Consider the following 14764-nt stretch of genomic DNA (forward strand, 5'->3'; position numbering starts at 1 on the left):
GCCAAGGGAACTACTCCAGTGTTCCTAGTTAGGTGACAATCCTCCTCCCCTCCCCCACCCCACAAACTCTAGGTCATTCTCCTTTGCTCTGGCTCAGGAACATCCCAAAAAAGAGAAGATGAGCTTGGGGCTTCCCAGCAAGATAAGAATGGGGGCTCCTTGAGGGCAGGAACCATTTTTTGGTATTTCTTTGCATTTCCTAATATTTAATATGAGTGCTTGTTGAATATAGTTATGTAATGAATGCTTGTTGACTGACTGACTCCACCTCCCCCTTAGGATCATATTGGGAACCCTAGACTCCAAAGGTTCCAGGGCGGCAGTTGGCAGTGGGGGGAGGGAGATGTGATTAACTGGTAAATAGGAAACCACACTGGGGTCCTCCCCTGGCTTCTAAGATACTCCAGCAGAGAAAGAGGAAAGACTTCCAACATGCCCCAACCATTCAGAAAAAGGGGTGGCCAGGTGCCCTGAATGGTCCCAGGCTCAAGAGCCAGGGCACTCAGGAGAAGAGATGGAGGAGCTCTAGAGCAGAAGGAAAGACAGAGGAGAGGATGGGCAACCCCCTACCCTGGCCATGTCTCCAGAGCATGCTACAGCTGGGAGTGATTGTCCTCAAAGTGGAAGGGAATTTAAGGAAAGGGGTCTAGAGAAGGAGCCAAGGGGATGGATAGGGATGGCTTGCCAAAGATAAAAGGAGGGCAGCATTTTTGATGAAGCCAGAAGAAGAAAAGCCAGGAAAATGCAGTGGGCCCCATGGGCAGGCTTCAAGGGTAGGATTCAAGGCTAGGATTCAAGGACAGTGGGGCCAGGGGAAGAAGTTAGGCTATGTGTTCATCCCCCAAATCAGTATCAATGGGATCATGGGACTTTGGAAACTGGAATGATCTCAGAATTAGGGTCAGGCATATAGTTCAGCATCCTCTTGTTGAACAGGCCCAGACCTGCTCTGCTTTGGATGTGCAAAAGGGAGCAGGGCCTTGTGACTGGTCTAAATGATAGATCTGACTTTCAGAATAGCTTTGCTTATTTAATATGTCTTTAGCTAGATATAGGTTCTTTCCTTCAAATGAACCAATATATCTATAGTGGAAAGAGATTGGGCAAAGGCCTGTCCCTATCAGCTGCCTTAGCCCCTTCCTTCCTTTGTTTCCCCATGTTAGGAGATTCTCTACAGTAAGATACCCACTCATAGACTTCTCCTTAGAAAGGGCTCAGGGGGGTTCACTTCTAGCTCCTCCTGGCTTGATGCCAGGATTCTGACCTCTCGATTGGCTGACCAATCCTTTTAAACTGACTGGCTTTATGACCTCATTCTCCCACCAAACCTATTGCCCACCTGGTGGAATCTTTGGGGTTTCCATGGAGCTTCCTGTAAATAAACTTGGACCATCGCAAGTCACCAGTCACATTCATACTGGACACATGCTCTCTTTGACTTCTGTCACCTGGACAACCACAGGAGTAATTTCTTCATACCAGGCAACTTTAGTTGATGTTTTCTCTTCTCTAATCATGGCAGGTAAGGGAAAAGATTATTTTGATTATCTTGAAGTTTTTTTTTTAAAGAGTAGAATTAAAACAAACAGGACGACAGATGCTTAGAAAAGAGATCAGAATTTCTTGGATGTTTTTGTAGAGCAGTAGTCTGGTAAGAAGGGAAATCTAGCTGAAGATTATGAGTTGTTGTATTTTTAAACTTACCAAGAAAATATTTTCCTTTTGACTACTGATATTCTCATTTTGTTATTTCTAGTTTCTTTCACTAATCCATCCTGCTTTCTGTCTCATCATGGAGTTGAGAAGATCTTGGGTAATTTTAATTGTTAGTCAAAGGTAGAACTCTGTAAAGACCCTTGTCATCTGGAAGGATTTTGTACTATGGACCTGATCCATACATGTCTATTTTCCCCAAACTATCCTGCCTAAATATGCAGAGGTGCATCTCAGGTGAAGATTTTCTTTCATTCACCAAAGTTCATGATGAAACTATAGTATGGGGAAATCAGATTCACAGCAAGAAATGGTAACCTGTCCCTCCTCTACTGATGAATTTCCATATTCTTGAAGTGTTTAAGGGTGTTTTAAGATTTTGTCCTATTTAGAAATAGTTAGAACACAGATAATGGGAATTTTAATTTAAATTAGGTTTCAGGTTGGAAAAACTAGGGAGAGAGGTTGGGAAAAGTCCATGGGGCACGCTTGGAAATGTCCTGGAGGGTTTGGATTGAGAAATGATCAGCTCCTTTAGGGTGGAGAAAAAGAACTTGAAGAGATAGTGAAAATAAGAAGGAAAGAAAAATGTAAAAAAGAGATAGATTAGAATGAAGATGGGGTAGAATCCAGAAGATGAGGTAGGATTTCTGACGGAATGTTGGAAAAACCAAACGTTTCAGGTTGAAAAGGAAAAGTGAACATGAAGAGCTTTGTTCCCAGAAGGGGAAGCTGCAGGTATTCCTAGGAAATAGCTTTTTTTTTTTTTTTCCGCAGTGAATTGGGAAGGTTCAGATGTATAAGTCGTAAGTCTCTGGGGGCAAAGGCAACTCATTACAACGTCAATGTCATTCTGCAAAAGTATTAGAATGCTTTAGTTCAGAACAAGTATGTATGTGGAAGTGTGTGTGCATGTATGTGCGTGTGTACATGCGTGTGTGTATGTGTGTGCGTGTGTGCGTGTGTGTATGTGTGTGTGCATGTGTGCGTATGCGTGTGTGTGTGTGTGTGTAACACTCAGAATCAGGAGATTTGGGTTTGAATTCTGACTCTGACACGTTCTAGCTGTGTGATCTCTGGACAAGTCCTTTTCTCCTCCTCTCTCCTTTGATTTCCTCACCTGTAAAGTGGTGAAAATAACATCACATTGTCTAAGATTTTCTGGGGAAAACATTTTATAAATGTGAAAAATATTGTCTAAGTTTTGATTATTATGTAAAAAGCTGTTTGGACCTTGAAATATTGTACAAATGCAAACTGTAGAGGTTATAGAATGCAGAAGGCCTTCTGAAGAGTATCCACTCAATTGTTTTTTTTAATGAGTAAACAAATATGCTAAGGTTTGGTTGGAATATATTTCAGAAGGTTACTTCCTGCTTACTTCCACTCTAGACAGATAAGCTGATTCCTTGGTTATGTCAAGTAGATGCCAGGAAAAGGGGAAATTTCTTTCTTTAGATTTATTTCCTAAGATGATAAATGTAATAATGACAATGTCTGAACTCTGGAAAATGAAAACAAAAAAATAATGATGATAGACAGTTACATAGTGTAGCATCTAAGCTATGACAGGCAATATTGCCTAGTCAAATTCATTTCCCACAATGGATCATGGGAACATAGATTTAGAAGTGGGAGGGACCTCAGGCTCTTAGAGGTGTAATTACCTGCCCAAATAGTAAATGTCAGAAGGAGGGTTTGAACCCAGTTTCTCTGTCTCCAAATCCAGTGTTCTTTCCATTGAATAATAATGTCTTTACCCAGCTCAAAACAATTCTGAGGGGGTTACTAAGTGTTTTTCACACTTTCAAAAGAACAACTCTTGCTCATTGTCTAGACAAACTAGCCAAATAGAGATATGGGATGCATCAAGGTGTGTGTGTATGTGTGTGTGTATCCTTGAAATAGGTAATAGATAATAGAGTCACTCCTCCCCATCTCTTTTCCTTTTAAGATAACTATATTTTTAGGCTTTTGGCTTAGGACAAGAAATAAGACTTCAATTAAGAAGACAAAGAATGCATGCCCCTTTAAATTGACTATGCTGTACTACAGAAATTCTTAACCTTTTCTGTATCACGGACCCCTTTGTTCTTTACTGGAACCTATGAGTTCCTCAGAAATGTGGATTTAAAAGGATAAAATACAAAGGATTGCAAAGGAAACCAATCATGTTGAAATATAGTTATCAAAATACTAAATTAAACAAGTTCCTGGAACCCCAGGTAAAGAAGTCCTACTCTAGTGACCAGGTGAAAATCCTGTTCAAAACCCTATTGTGAGCCAAATCACAAGTTATCTGAATAAATTCAAAACAACCAAAGGATTCTATTTGTTCCTCTGGGTCCCTGAGAGCAGGAATGCTTTCTCCCTTCCCCCAGGAGAACCAGGGAAACATCAAGAGGAAGTAGGTCTATATTCTAGCTCTGTTGCTCATTCAGTCTGGGACTGTGGAGTCAGTTATGTTACTTCTAGGAACCTTAGTCTCCTCAACTACAGAAAGAGACAATGTATAAGCACTAGGTGCTTGATAAATGTTGATCCTACATCATACTTATTACTATTAGTGAAGAGAAGTGGGTAGAAATTGTAAAGAGACCAATTTAGATTAGATGTTCAGAAAAATTTCATTGAGCTTGTCAAACAAGGGGAGGGACTGCCTTGAAGATAACAGAGGCTCCTATTTCACTGGAGGTCTGCCAGCAGAGAAGTTAAGGATATTTATGTACTTGTCAAGCATATTGTGTCCTAGAGTGTTCTCGGCCACATATAATTAGACTAGATGACAGATAATCTGAGATACTCTCCTATTTTGAGATTATGGAGACTAGCAAAATAAGTGACTATGAACATATACATACACACAATGTACATACATATGTACATATGCATATGTATGTATATGCATACCATATTTCACCACATAATTGTTGCAGATTTTATGCCAATTTTTTTCAAAAAAGTGTAGTGCGACCGCTATGTGAAACTTAAAAAAAATTCATGATAGTATTACTTAAAAATCATTTATTATTCAACTGTCTTTGGTGCTAGATTAGGATGCACAGAATACTCATGGATATGTGTTAACATTTAATACTGACAATTCGTGTGCATGGAGAACTCTAGGCTCGCGGCTCCCAGTGCAGGAGAGATCAATGTGTATTCGTGTACCACTGGTGGATACATTGCTGCTCTTTCATCTTTTAAGTGATGTGACCAACAGAATTATGCCACGCGATGATTATGTGATGAAAGGTTATAAACCAATTTTTGGAATGAAAAAAACCAAGGTTTTGTAGTGGTGACAAGTAAGCAGTGAAATATTGTATACTCACAATGCTGTTTGTCCTTTATTCTCAAAGAGGACCATGATATCAAGAAGGCGATGCCACTGGTCCAGTGGCAAGACCTAGATCAGGATGATGGAGATGGCCCTGGTTTCACACACACATACATGCATGTTCACATGAAATACACATAGACACACATGCATACCCTGTAAACATGCAATGATACAATGCACATACAACACACATGCATGTTCACATGAAACACACTGCAAATAACAACACAAACTTCAATGAACACACAATGTACATACATATTCACACAAAACATGCATGCACACAGCACATGACACATGATGCAATGCAACACAATACACACATGCACTCACATTCACATGAAACATACACACATGTACACAATATATACATACACACATACAATGCACTTACACAATACACATAGACAAACACACATATGCACACATGGATACACATACACAATGCATATACACACATACACATAAACATGTCTGCCATACATGCACAACAAACAATATGCATACACACAGACAAACAACACACATATACATGTGTACATATACAATACATACATGAATATACACACATAGACACAACACACACAAACATACACATGCATATATGCAAAGCACGCACATATACAAAACACATACATACACACATACACATACAAGACACACCACATGCATACATTACACATACATACAATGCATACACACAAACATACATACCCATACACACAACACACATTATATGCACACATATACACACAATAAACATGCAGAATGCACATATATACACATACTTATACAAATAAACAAAACACATACCACACAATGTACATATGCACACAAGCATATATATGCATACATATGCATACACAACACACATAAATACATATACAAAACATGCATATACATATACACATACACATCTACTACATATCCACACACATATATACACACACAAACACACAATGCATACACATACAACATAATACATATACACATACACATACAATCCACACCCACATCCACATCCACACCCACATCTACATACCTTCCTCTTCTGAAAGTAAGGTTTCCTCAAGACTTTCCATGGCCTTGTAGAGAGTCTTGAACTAGAAGACCCTGGGTTCAAGTCCTTGTGCTGCCACTGACTAATCAACGATCACTCTTGGTTTCTGGTATATATATATATATTACATTAGAAAGGGTTGGGGTTAGGATTATTTTAAGAAGCTTTATTATATGACTCCTGGGTGTAAGGAAGGTCCTGTCCCATATATAAGTGCACATATATACATATATTTATGTGTAGGTGTTGGGGAAAGAATGATAAGTTCCTCTAGGAGCCTACATTCCACTGAGAAGAACTTCGATGGCTCCTCCTAATTCACTAAGGTCCCAGCTGAACACAAAGTCCTTGATGGTGGTGACTGCCCCATTTCTGCTTTTGCATCCCAGGCAAATAATAGGTGCTTAATAAATGCTTATTGATGAATTGATTTGGATTCAGAAGACTTGGGCTCAGATCCTTCTTCTGATACTACCTGTGTGACCACAGGCAGGTAAATTAACTTCTCTAGGTCTCTCTAGGTTGGATGGCAGGACCTTACAGTATTTTTTTTCCCAACCAGTAGTGTGCTGGTAAATGTTTAACAGTCAGCTTTCTGGAGGGAAAGAGGTTTATTGAAAACAAATATTATTAACACATTCTCCATCATTTTCTTGAGCCTCAACAATCAACAGGGCAATAAACTGAGCCTTAATTTGTAGCATTTGCCAATTTCTGAGGTGTGACTTCTCACTGAACATTTAACAATGGGCTCTCCTAGATGACTCCAGCATGCTCCTGGCACAGTGATGACCAAGAACAGCTCTTTTAGTTAGGAATTTCTTCTGACTTAGGGCTGGTGTGTCTGTAGCCTTATCAGCTTCCTCTCCTTCTCTTGTTTCTTTCAGAAAACTTCCAAAACTCATCCATGCTTGGGACCCCCAATCCTCTGCACCTCTCCTTTCCAGTGGTGAACAGCACTGGTAACCTCTGCAATTTTTCCAGAGTCTCGGCCCCAGCCATCGGCTCTGCATGGCTCCTGCCCTCCACCTCTGGGGTGCCTTTCCCCCCTCTCATGGGCAGTACCTACCTCTACCAGCACTCCAGCACCACCATCCTGTCTGGGGTCCCTGGGCAAGGCCAGCTTTCCACTCCAGCCACTTCCTCCTACCCAGGCATCTATGAGTGGGACGTGTCTGGGAGTGGTGGAGAGAAGCCATCTCTTGGAGACTTCACTGTGACAGTCATCGGCCAAGACACACCAACCTCCTCCATTCCAGCACCAGCCCAGTATGACAAAGCTCCAGAGGCCAACACCGTGGTGCCTCTCTACCCACAGCTGTCAGCCAGCCTAGTGAAGCAGGGGGCTTCCCCACAAATGCCAAGTCAGGGGCCCAACAATGTGTCTGTCCCTTACCAGAATGGGGGCCAGGTTTATTACTACAATCAAGGAAACCTGGGGCCCCTCATGGCGGGTGAGCTCAGCCCTTGTGTGCAGTCCTATGGTTCTGTGTCTTACAAGGGAGGTAGGACCCCTTCTGTGCCAGTGGCATCTCAGCCAGAGATGGTGATGGTGCTCAAAGAGGTTCAGCCCCCTGGGTCCAGACCACCTGTCTCTACTCCAGGCCTATACTACCCTGTTCATGCCCAGCCAGTCAAAGATTCAGGCTTCCAAGGTGAGTGTTGTGTAAAAAGGAGAGAAAAGGTAAGGAAGTCAACACTAGAGTGAAAAGCCAAGCTGGGGCTGGGAGGGGATGAGTCTCTCTCACTGGGATTTGCCTTCTAAGCCTATCTACAAGACTTTGGGAAAATCTCCTCACTCCCCAAGGCTTCAGTTCTCTCATTTGTAAAATGAAGAGGTTGGACAATATTATCCTTAGGACTTTTCTAGTTCAAAAACCCTATGATTTTGCAAAACTGGAGAACCATTGTCCTTTGTTATTCGAATTGAGATAATTTCCCTGGGATCAACCTATCCTGTTACTTTAGCTTACTGAGGAGGTTAAATGAAAGGAAATAATCTTTAATTCCAGTTCCTCAGTCAAGAGGCACCATTATCTGATTGTCCTATTCGATCTTAATTTTTCTTACTTTCCCCTTCTACACTGGGCTTTGGGTCTTGGATTCAAGATAGTAAAGCTCATATCTAATCAATAAAAAATATTTATTAAGCATTAATGTATAGGGTACTGTTTAGATACAAAGACAAAAATGAAATAGTTCCTATCCTCAGGGAACTTATGTTCTACCAGGGGGGACAATATATACAAATAGGAGTATAGCACCCTTACTGGGGGGTACTTATTCAACTCCTGATCACATTGTTGGTCTGGATACCTAGAGGGGGGCTATGACTTCATTTTGGGATCCTAGAGGCAACCTTGAGGTGCTGAGATTATAGTAACTTTGCTCATAAACTCCCATTTGGTGTGATTCCCATTTATAATCAGTCATTGGGCAACAATTAGCTTGTAGAAAAAGTAAAGTTAAAAAACTGTTGGTAGGGGCTGCTAGGTGATGCAGAGCACCATCCCTGGAGTCAGGAGGACCTGAGTTCAAATCCGGTCTCAGACACTTAACACAAAAACTAGCCATGTGACCTTGGGCAAATCACTTAACCCTAATTGCCCTCAAAAAAGCAAAAAAAAATGTGTTGGTATAAACATTTCTCCCTTACAGCCTCGGGTAGGGGTGGAGAACCTGTGGTCTCAAAGTCACATATGTCCCTATAGGTTCTCAAGTTTGGCACTTTGGCTGAATCCAAATTTTACAGAACAAATCCTCTTAATAAAAGGATTTGTTCTGTAAAATCTAGACTAGGTCAAAAGTTTCTTAAAAGTCCACATGTAGCCTCAAGGTTGAAGGTTCCCCACTTCTGACTTAGGGCATATGCTCTCAAAAATCCAGAGCCCAGGGGAAGAGAGAAATTCAACTTAAAGTACAATGGTAGTGAGTGTAAGGAGTATATCATTCTGGATAGCTCATAACTCCTGCATGGAAGTCCCTTTTGGAGTCCATAAGCCCACAGTCTTGTCTGGCATACGTGCTAGTGCTCCTTGACTCTGCTTCTCTGTCTTTGTTTATCCTTGGTGTATCTCTCTCTGCTGCTGGTCCTTGTATTGCCTTTCTTGGATGACTCTAGAATTCACAGTTGGTATGTCCCTGCTGTTACTCTCAGCTGGATTCCTTGTTTCCTCCCATCCCCTTCTCTCTGGGGACATAAGTGTGGGAAGAAAGTGAGATAGAAACTCTTTTCTCTGCCCTCCATTCTCCCTCATAGTGTTCCCTTTTTTCTTTTTGGAGATATGAACTAGGAATCCTTCACCAGTGGATTAATCTACTGCTTGACTGAATAAATGACTGGCTTTCCCTCCATTATTTAAACTCCCAAAAGGGGTATTGATATCTTATTTTGGTACACAATGACACTCTTCCCTTCTTGATCAAATTAAAGGGTTCATATTTAATAAAGGGATCACAGAGTATAGACAATTTTGCATACACATAGTAACCCCAGCCATGGCTATTAATTACAGTAAGTGGTATGGAACCCCTTATATTAAATAAATATATACAAAACATATGCAAGGTAAATACAAGAGAACTTGAGGGTGAAGCATAAGTAGCTTGGGAGATCAGGAGAGGCTTCCTACAGGAGGTGGCAGTTAACTCTAAAGAAAACTAGTGATTCTTAAGAAAGAGGTGAGAAAAGAGAATACTCCCAGCCCTCTAGCCATCAGTTGGATGTGGAACTCCCATCATGTCCCTTGGGTGAGGTGAGCAAGACAAGTCACTGTTTCTCATTATGGGCAAGGTAACTCTCCAAGTCATCTAAACAGCACCTACAAGCCCCAGACCTGCACTTCCTTTCTTTCCCTCTGCTGAATTGAATCCAACTCCAAAATTCTTGTATAGTGACAATGTTCAGCTAGAGCAGCCGATGCAGTGAAGAAGATTACCATAACTTTGCTCATTGGATTTGAAGTCAGATGACCTGAATTCAAATCCCATATCTGACACTATTTGAATGACCTTGAACAAGTTAAGATATAGCTTTGGTCCAGGGAAATAGGTAGGATGAAAAAAAAACTTAAAAAAACTGCTTAGTGTTACCTTTGTCTAGTATTGTGTATTTTTTAGAGAATTGCCATGTAGGCTCCCTCCTTTTATCCTCTCTGTGATCCTGTGGGGAAGACAGAGTAATTGTTTTCATACCCATGTTATAGAAAGGAAACAAAGCAGAGCACCGTGTGCCAGTGACTGAACCAAGACGAACCCCTGGTTTCATGTTTTTTCAAAAGGTGATTGGAAACAGTAGACATAGTTATTCTGCGGTTGAGCAGAGTATCTGGTATTTCTTGGTGCCAGGGAAGGGTCTCAGTTACTAAGCACTGATTCTATATTTGGTTGCTTTGCAGTGATGGAAACTTCCCTGGGGCCACAGCCTAGTGCCCAAACATTCTCTTTGCCACAAACCCTGGAACTATCCAAGTCCTGGGGTGGCAATGGAAGCAACGTCCAGATTCTTGAGGGCACTCCACCAGCAGAGGTTGCTGGGGACAGCTCATTGGCTACCCCAGAACAGAATTCAGGCAACCTACTTGCTTTGCCTCCTGCCCCAAACATTGAGCACAAGGATAAGAAGAATGTGGCATGTCTTGAGAAGGAGAAATGGAAAGTGGAGGGAGTGAAGGCCAAGCTTTCCCAGATTCTGGATGCCTGCCATGTCCCTTTGGAAATACAGGATCCTCCACTTGTTCCTTTGGAAATCCCTGACATTAATCAGCTTCTGGCCTGCATTGACCCTCTCTGCCCTGATACTCTTAAGGAAGGGACTAGTCCAAGGGAATGCCATCTGGCGAAGAATTGCCTGAGTCTTGGTGACCAAGAGGCACTAGAGAATGGGATGGAGCCCATTACCAGTCTTACTGACATCAACAAGCTGGTGGAAGATTTCCACCTTCCCCGTCTTCTCTCTCCCTTGAAGGAGGTTGACAAACCCAAAGGTCTCAGGGCCACCAAACCCAAAGTAGTCAAAACACCCAAAGTGGTCAGGGTTCAGGGAAAGCCATGTACAGGGAAGGAGCCCTCAGACCCAACCAAGAAAACTAAACATAAAGTCCCTGAGCTGATGGCCACTGTACCACAAGCCAAAGCCTTGCCAAAGAACCCAGATTGCCTGCTTGCTGGGGATATGGCAGCTCTCTCTGGTTCTGTGGCCAATGAGTTGTCTCCCCTGGATATGGCAAAGTCAACCAGCAGCAAGTCCCGAAAAGCCCCCAGCAGCCGGACCAGCAAGACCAAAGGCCCCATCCAGGAAAAAATGGAGGGAATTGGAGACACCTGTTATGAGAAAATGGAAGGCAATGAGCCACATGGGGGCCGAGCTAAGGCAGAGGAGAAGCCAGCCCTCCCCAAAATGAAGCGCAAAAAGAATCATCCTGAGCTCAGCCAGGAGGCTTTTAAGAAGCCCCGTAGCTTCCTGGGCATGCACATGCTGGAGTCAGTGCAGGTGTTTCATGCTCTGGGCAAGAAGAATGACAAGATGGCTGGCCCAGCCCAAGTCCCCCAGCCAACTCCAGGGATCAAACAGTGGTTGGAAACACCAGCAGAAGGCCAAGAGCCCATGAAAACCCAGGCTGGCCTACTTGCAACTTCGAAAGCCAAGATTCGGAAACCAGAGGGCAGTGCTGAGAAACAGTGTCCATCTCCATCTCACACCAAGCCGCCACCTCCAGGGAAAGTCAAGTTGGTGCCTTTGCCTTTTCCTACCTTAGACAGGCCTTTGACTCGGCCCATTCCTCGAAAGCCACAGCCCTTGGCTCCCCACCGGCTTTCTACCACCAACCCCGCCCGCTTGAGCAATCCGGCTCAGCCTGGTCCTTCCAACGCAGCCTGGCCTGTGTCAGCTGTGCCCCCTCAGTCAGCTCCTCCTCGGCCCATGCTTCTGAAATCAGCATCCTGCCCTTCCCCCCAGCTGCAGCCATGTCTCCCGAGCCACTTGGTCCTGTCCATCTCCCCAGACTCAGCTACTACCAGCTCATCCAAACAGCCTGTGGTAGTCATGACCCAGCCGCAGCCCCAGGCCCAATTCCAACCTCAAGATTTCTGCTTTCAGCCAATCCCATGGAGGAAGCCTAATGTCCCTGAGCCTGTGATGTCAAAGCCCATCACAAAAGAGCAGAGGCCTGAGCGGGAGGCCATGAAGAAGCAGGCTCAGCGGGAGCGAGAAGATGCTGCAAAGTATACCTCCCTGGGCAAGCTGCAGTTTTTTATCGAGCGGGAAAAGGACTTGGAAATTGCAAGGCGCTATGGCTATATGATCTGATCAGACCAGCTAGGACTTTTGGGCCCTCTAGGCACCAAATGTTTGTACATATATATAGATACACATGTACCTATTTATTCTGATACTTCAATAAACCGTTAATAGAGCTGTTCTGGTCAGGGACAAGATGGATGAGCAATGAAGACTTCCCAGATATCTGACCTTTGGTCTTCGAGTTTTGGGTGCTGTGTTATATGCACATATATTTTCATATATATGTATGCACATATAGGCACTACATATATACACTTACTACATATATGCATATCTACACAAGTATATTTTGGGGTGAGGGACTGGAATCAAGAGTTGGGGAGGATTAGTGGGAAAGGAACAATGGTGGGAGGAGAGAAAGGAAAGTGGGGGCTACAAGGATGAGGGAAAGCTCCTGAGCCTTGTCCATAGCAGGAGGAAGGAGCAGAGGGGAGAGGGTAGGGGAAAGGGAAACAGCAAGAATGAGAAGCCTAGTCTGAGCGGACTGGTTGTGTATGGCATTGGACTTGTGGTGGGGAAGAGCCACCTTAAATCTCATTTATGTGGGCAGTTGGTGGTGCAGTGGTTAAAGTGCCAGGCCAAGAAGACCTAAGTCCAAATATGACCTCAGACACTAGTTGCATTAGCTGTGTGACTCTGAACAAGTCACTTAACACTGTTTGCCTTAGCTTCCTCATCTGTAAAATGAGCTGGAGAAGGGAATGTCGAACTACTCACTCTAGCATCTTTGCCAAGAAAACCCCCAAAGGAGTCACAAAGAGTACTACATAACTGAGAATGACTAAACCACAAGGTTTTGTGCCCCAGTACAGAAGTCATATTATGACTCTGAGCCTCAGTCCATCCATAAAACGAGAGGGTTGGACTTGATGGCAGCCAAGGTCCCATCCAGCTCTCAACCTATACTTTTATTAAAGGGAAAAGAAGTAAACAGTGTTTGCAGAAGGTGAGAAAGATTTGGGATAATGAGGCATTAACATTTCAGTGTATCCATGGTTACATCAGTGTGGGTATTCCCTCCATGGGTAGACACTCCTTTGATCAACAAACATTAAGAACCTAGTGTGTGCCAGTCAATGGGGACAAAAGGCTAAAATGAAATAATTCTTTCCTTTGGGGAGTTTCTTTGAGAAAGCTCTATTGCCTCACCACTATTCGTTGTCTTCTCATCCTTGACAGTTTTTATCTTTCTGAAAATCTCCTACAGAGGATCTATCCCCAGTTCTGGAGGCCTTTGACAGTTTTAAAAAAAATGTGAGTCCCAACAAAGCCCTCCAAATTGGACACAAGTAGTGGTTTAGAGATTTGCAGTTCAAATAGGTAGAATGAGACAGAAATTCATCTTTCAGCCTAAACCTCATTGCTCATTCCATGATGGTTTATATGTATGGGGAGTAGATGACGGTGGAGATGGGGAGAGGGAGACTCCAACAGTCAAGTTCCAACCTATCCCTATCCAAAGTGTACTACCACTTATTATATCAAGACTCAAATGTATTGCTGGGACTCCCAAAGCTCCACACAACAGCATGCATGGATGTTCTTGTTCTCTTGCCAATTCCAAGTGTACTATCATTCCCTAATCTAAAGACAGCATAAAAGGACCCTTCTTGCTACTAACTCAAAGCTTTCAGATTGGTATGACGATCACCAATGCATTTACATGGATCCTAGGGTTACTCGATGAATCACCTAAATACACCCTTCTCCTAATCATGTCTCCACTTCTAAATTAGTTCTAGAGCTTAAGGATAAATAATAGAGCCATACATACTTTCAGTCTAATTCTAAAGGATTCCTTGATAATACGCATACCATCGGGGTACCTGCAGAAAGAATACAGGGATTTACGCTTCAACTCTTCCAGTCAGGCAAATTCTCAGCTATTTGTCTGACTCCTGAGTGGCAAAGGTACTCATGCAGGAGATCCAGGAAATCTCCAGGCCTATCCAGAATGATAGGTTTGATATGAAGGAGGCAGCATCCAGGAATAACCCTGCTCTATCCTCAAAAGAGCAAAGACAGCTTTTTTCAAATGCATTGAGGATCTTCAAGCAAGCAAATCTCTAAACTTCACTATATGTCCCAATCATGAGTAAGTTACTAAACATGCACATAGCGCATAGTATACTTCTTTTGTAAGCTCTCAGCTGAGCCAGAGGAGACTCCGTCTGTCCAGGAGACAAGACCAAGCCGAAAAACAACCATGCTGCGGCCGGCCAGGACGCCTGGGGGAAGCCCCGCAGCGTGATTGACTGCCTAGGGAAGAGGAGTGAGGAGAAGGCCATGCCTGTCGGAGCCGCCAAGACAACTCCCAAGGTCCGAGAGTGTTTGGCATTCCCAGACC

General features: G+C 43.1%; 1 protein-coding gene across 1 annotated transcript; it reads left to right on the plus strand.

Annotated features, from left to right (window-relative positions):
- The first annotated feature begins 1362 nt into the window (after positions 1-1362).
- Positions 1363-12423, plus strand: CUNH2orf78 (chromosome unknown C2orf78 homolog). The gene is made up of 3 exons (XM_069102790.1): positions 1363-1522; positions 7004-7771; positions 10514-12423. The coding sequence occupies exons 1-3, from the start codon at positions 1363-1365 to the stop codon at positions 12421-12423; spliced, it is 2838 nt and encodes a 945-aa protein (XP_068958891.1).
- The last annotated feature ends 2341 nt before the right edge of the window (positions 12424-14764 follow it).

Source organism: Petaurus breviceps, unplaced genomic scaffold, assembly GCF_028583685.1.
Source record: "Petaurus breviceps papuanus isolate PSGF00001 unplaced genomic scaffold, PetGlider_PUasm1.0 556, whole genome shotgun sequence".
In the NCBI taxonomy this organism is placed as follows: Eukaryota; Metazoa; Chordata; class Mammalia; order Diprotodontia; family Petauridae; genus Petaurus; species Petaurus breviceps.

Excerpts from the sequence above, each read along its gene's own strand:
- CUNH2orf78 (XM_069102790.1), top strand. The coding sequence starts at position 1,363 with ATGGAGCTTCCTGTAAATAAACTTGGACCATCGCAAGTCACCAGTCAC. Across the intron at positions 1,523-7,003 it reads CTCTTCTCTAATCATGGCAG|AAAACTTCCAAAACTCATCC; the intron begins GTAAGGGAAAAG and ends TGTTTCTTTCAG. Across the intron at positions 7,772-10,513 it reads CAAAGATTCAGGCTTCCAAG|TGATGGAAACTTCCCTGGGG; the intron begins GTGAGTGTTGTG and ends GTTGCTTTGCAG.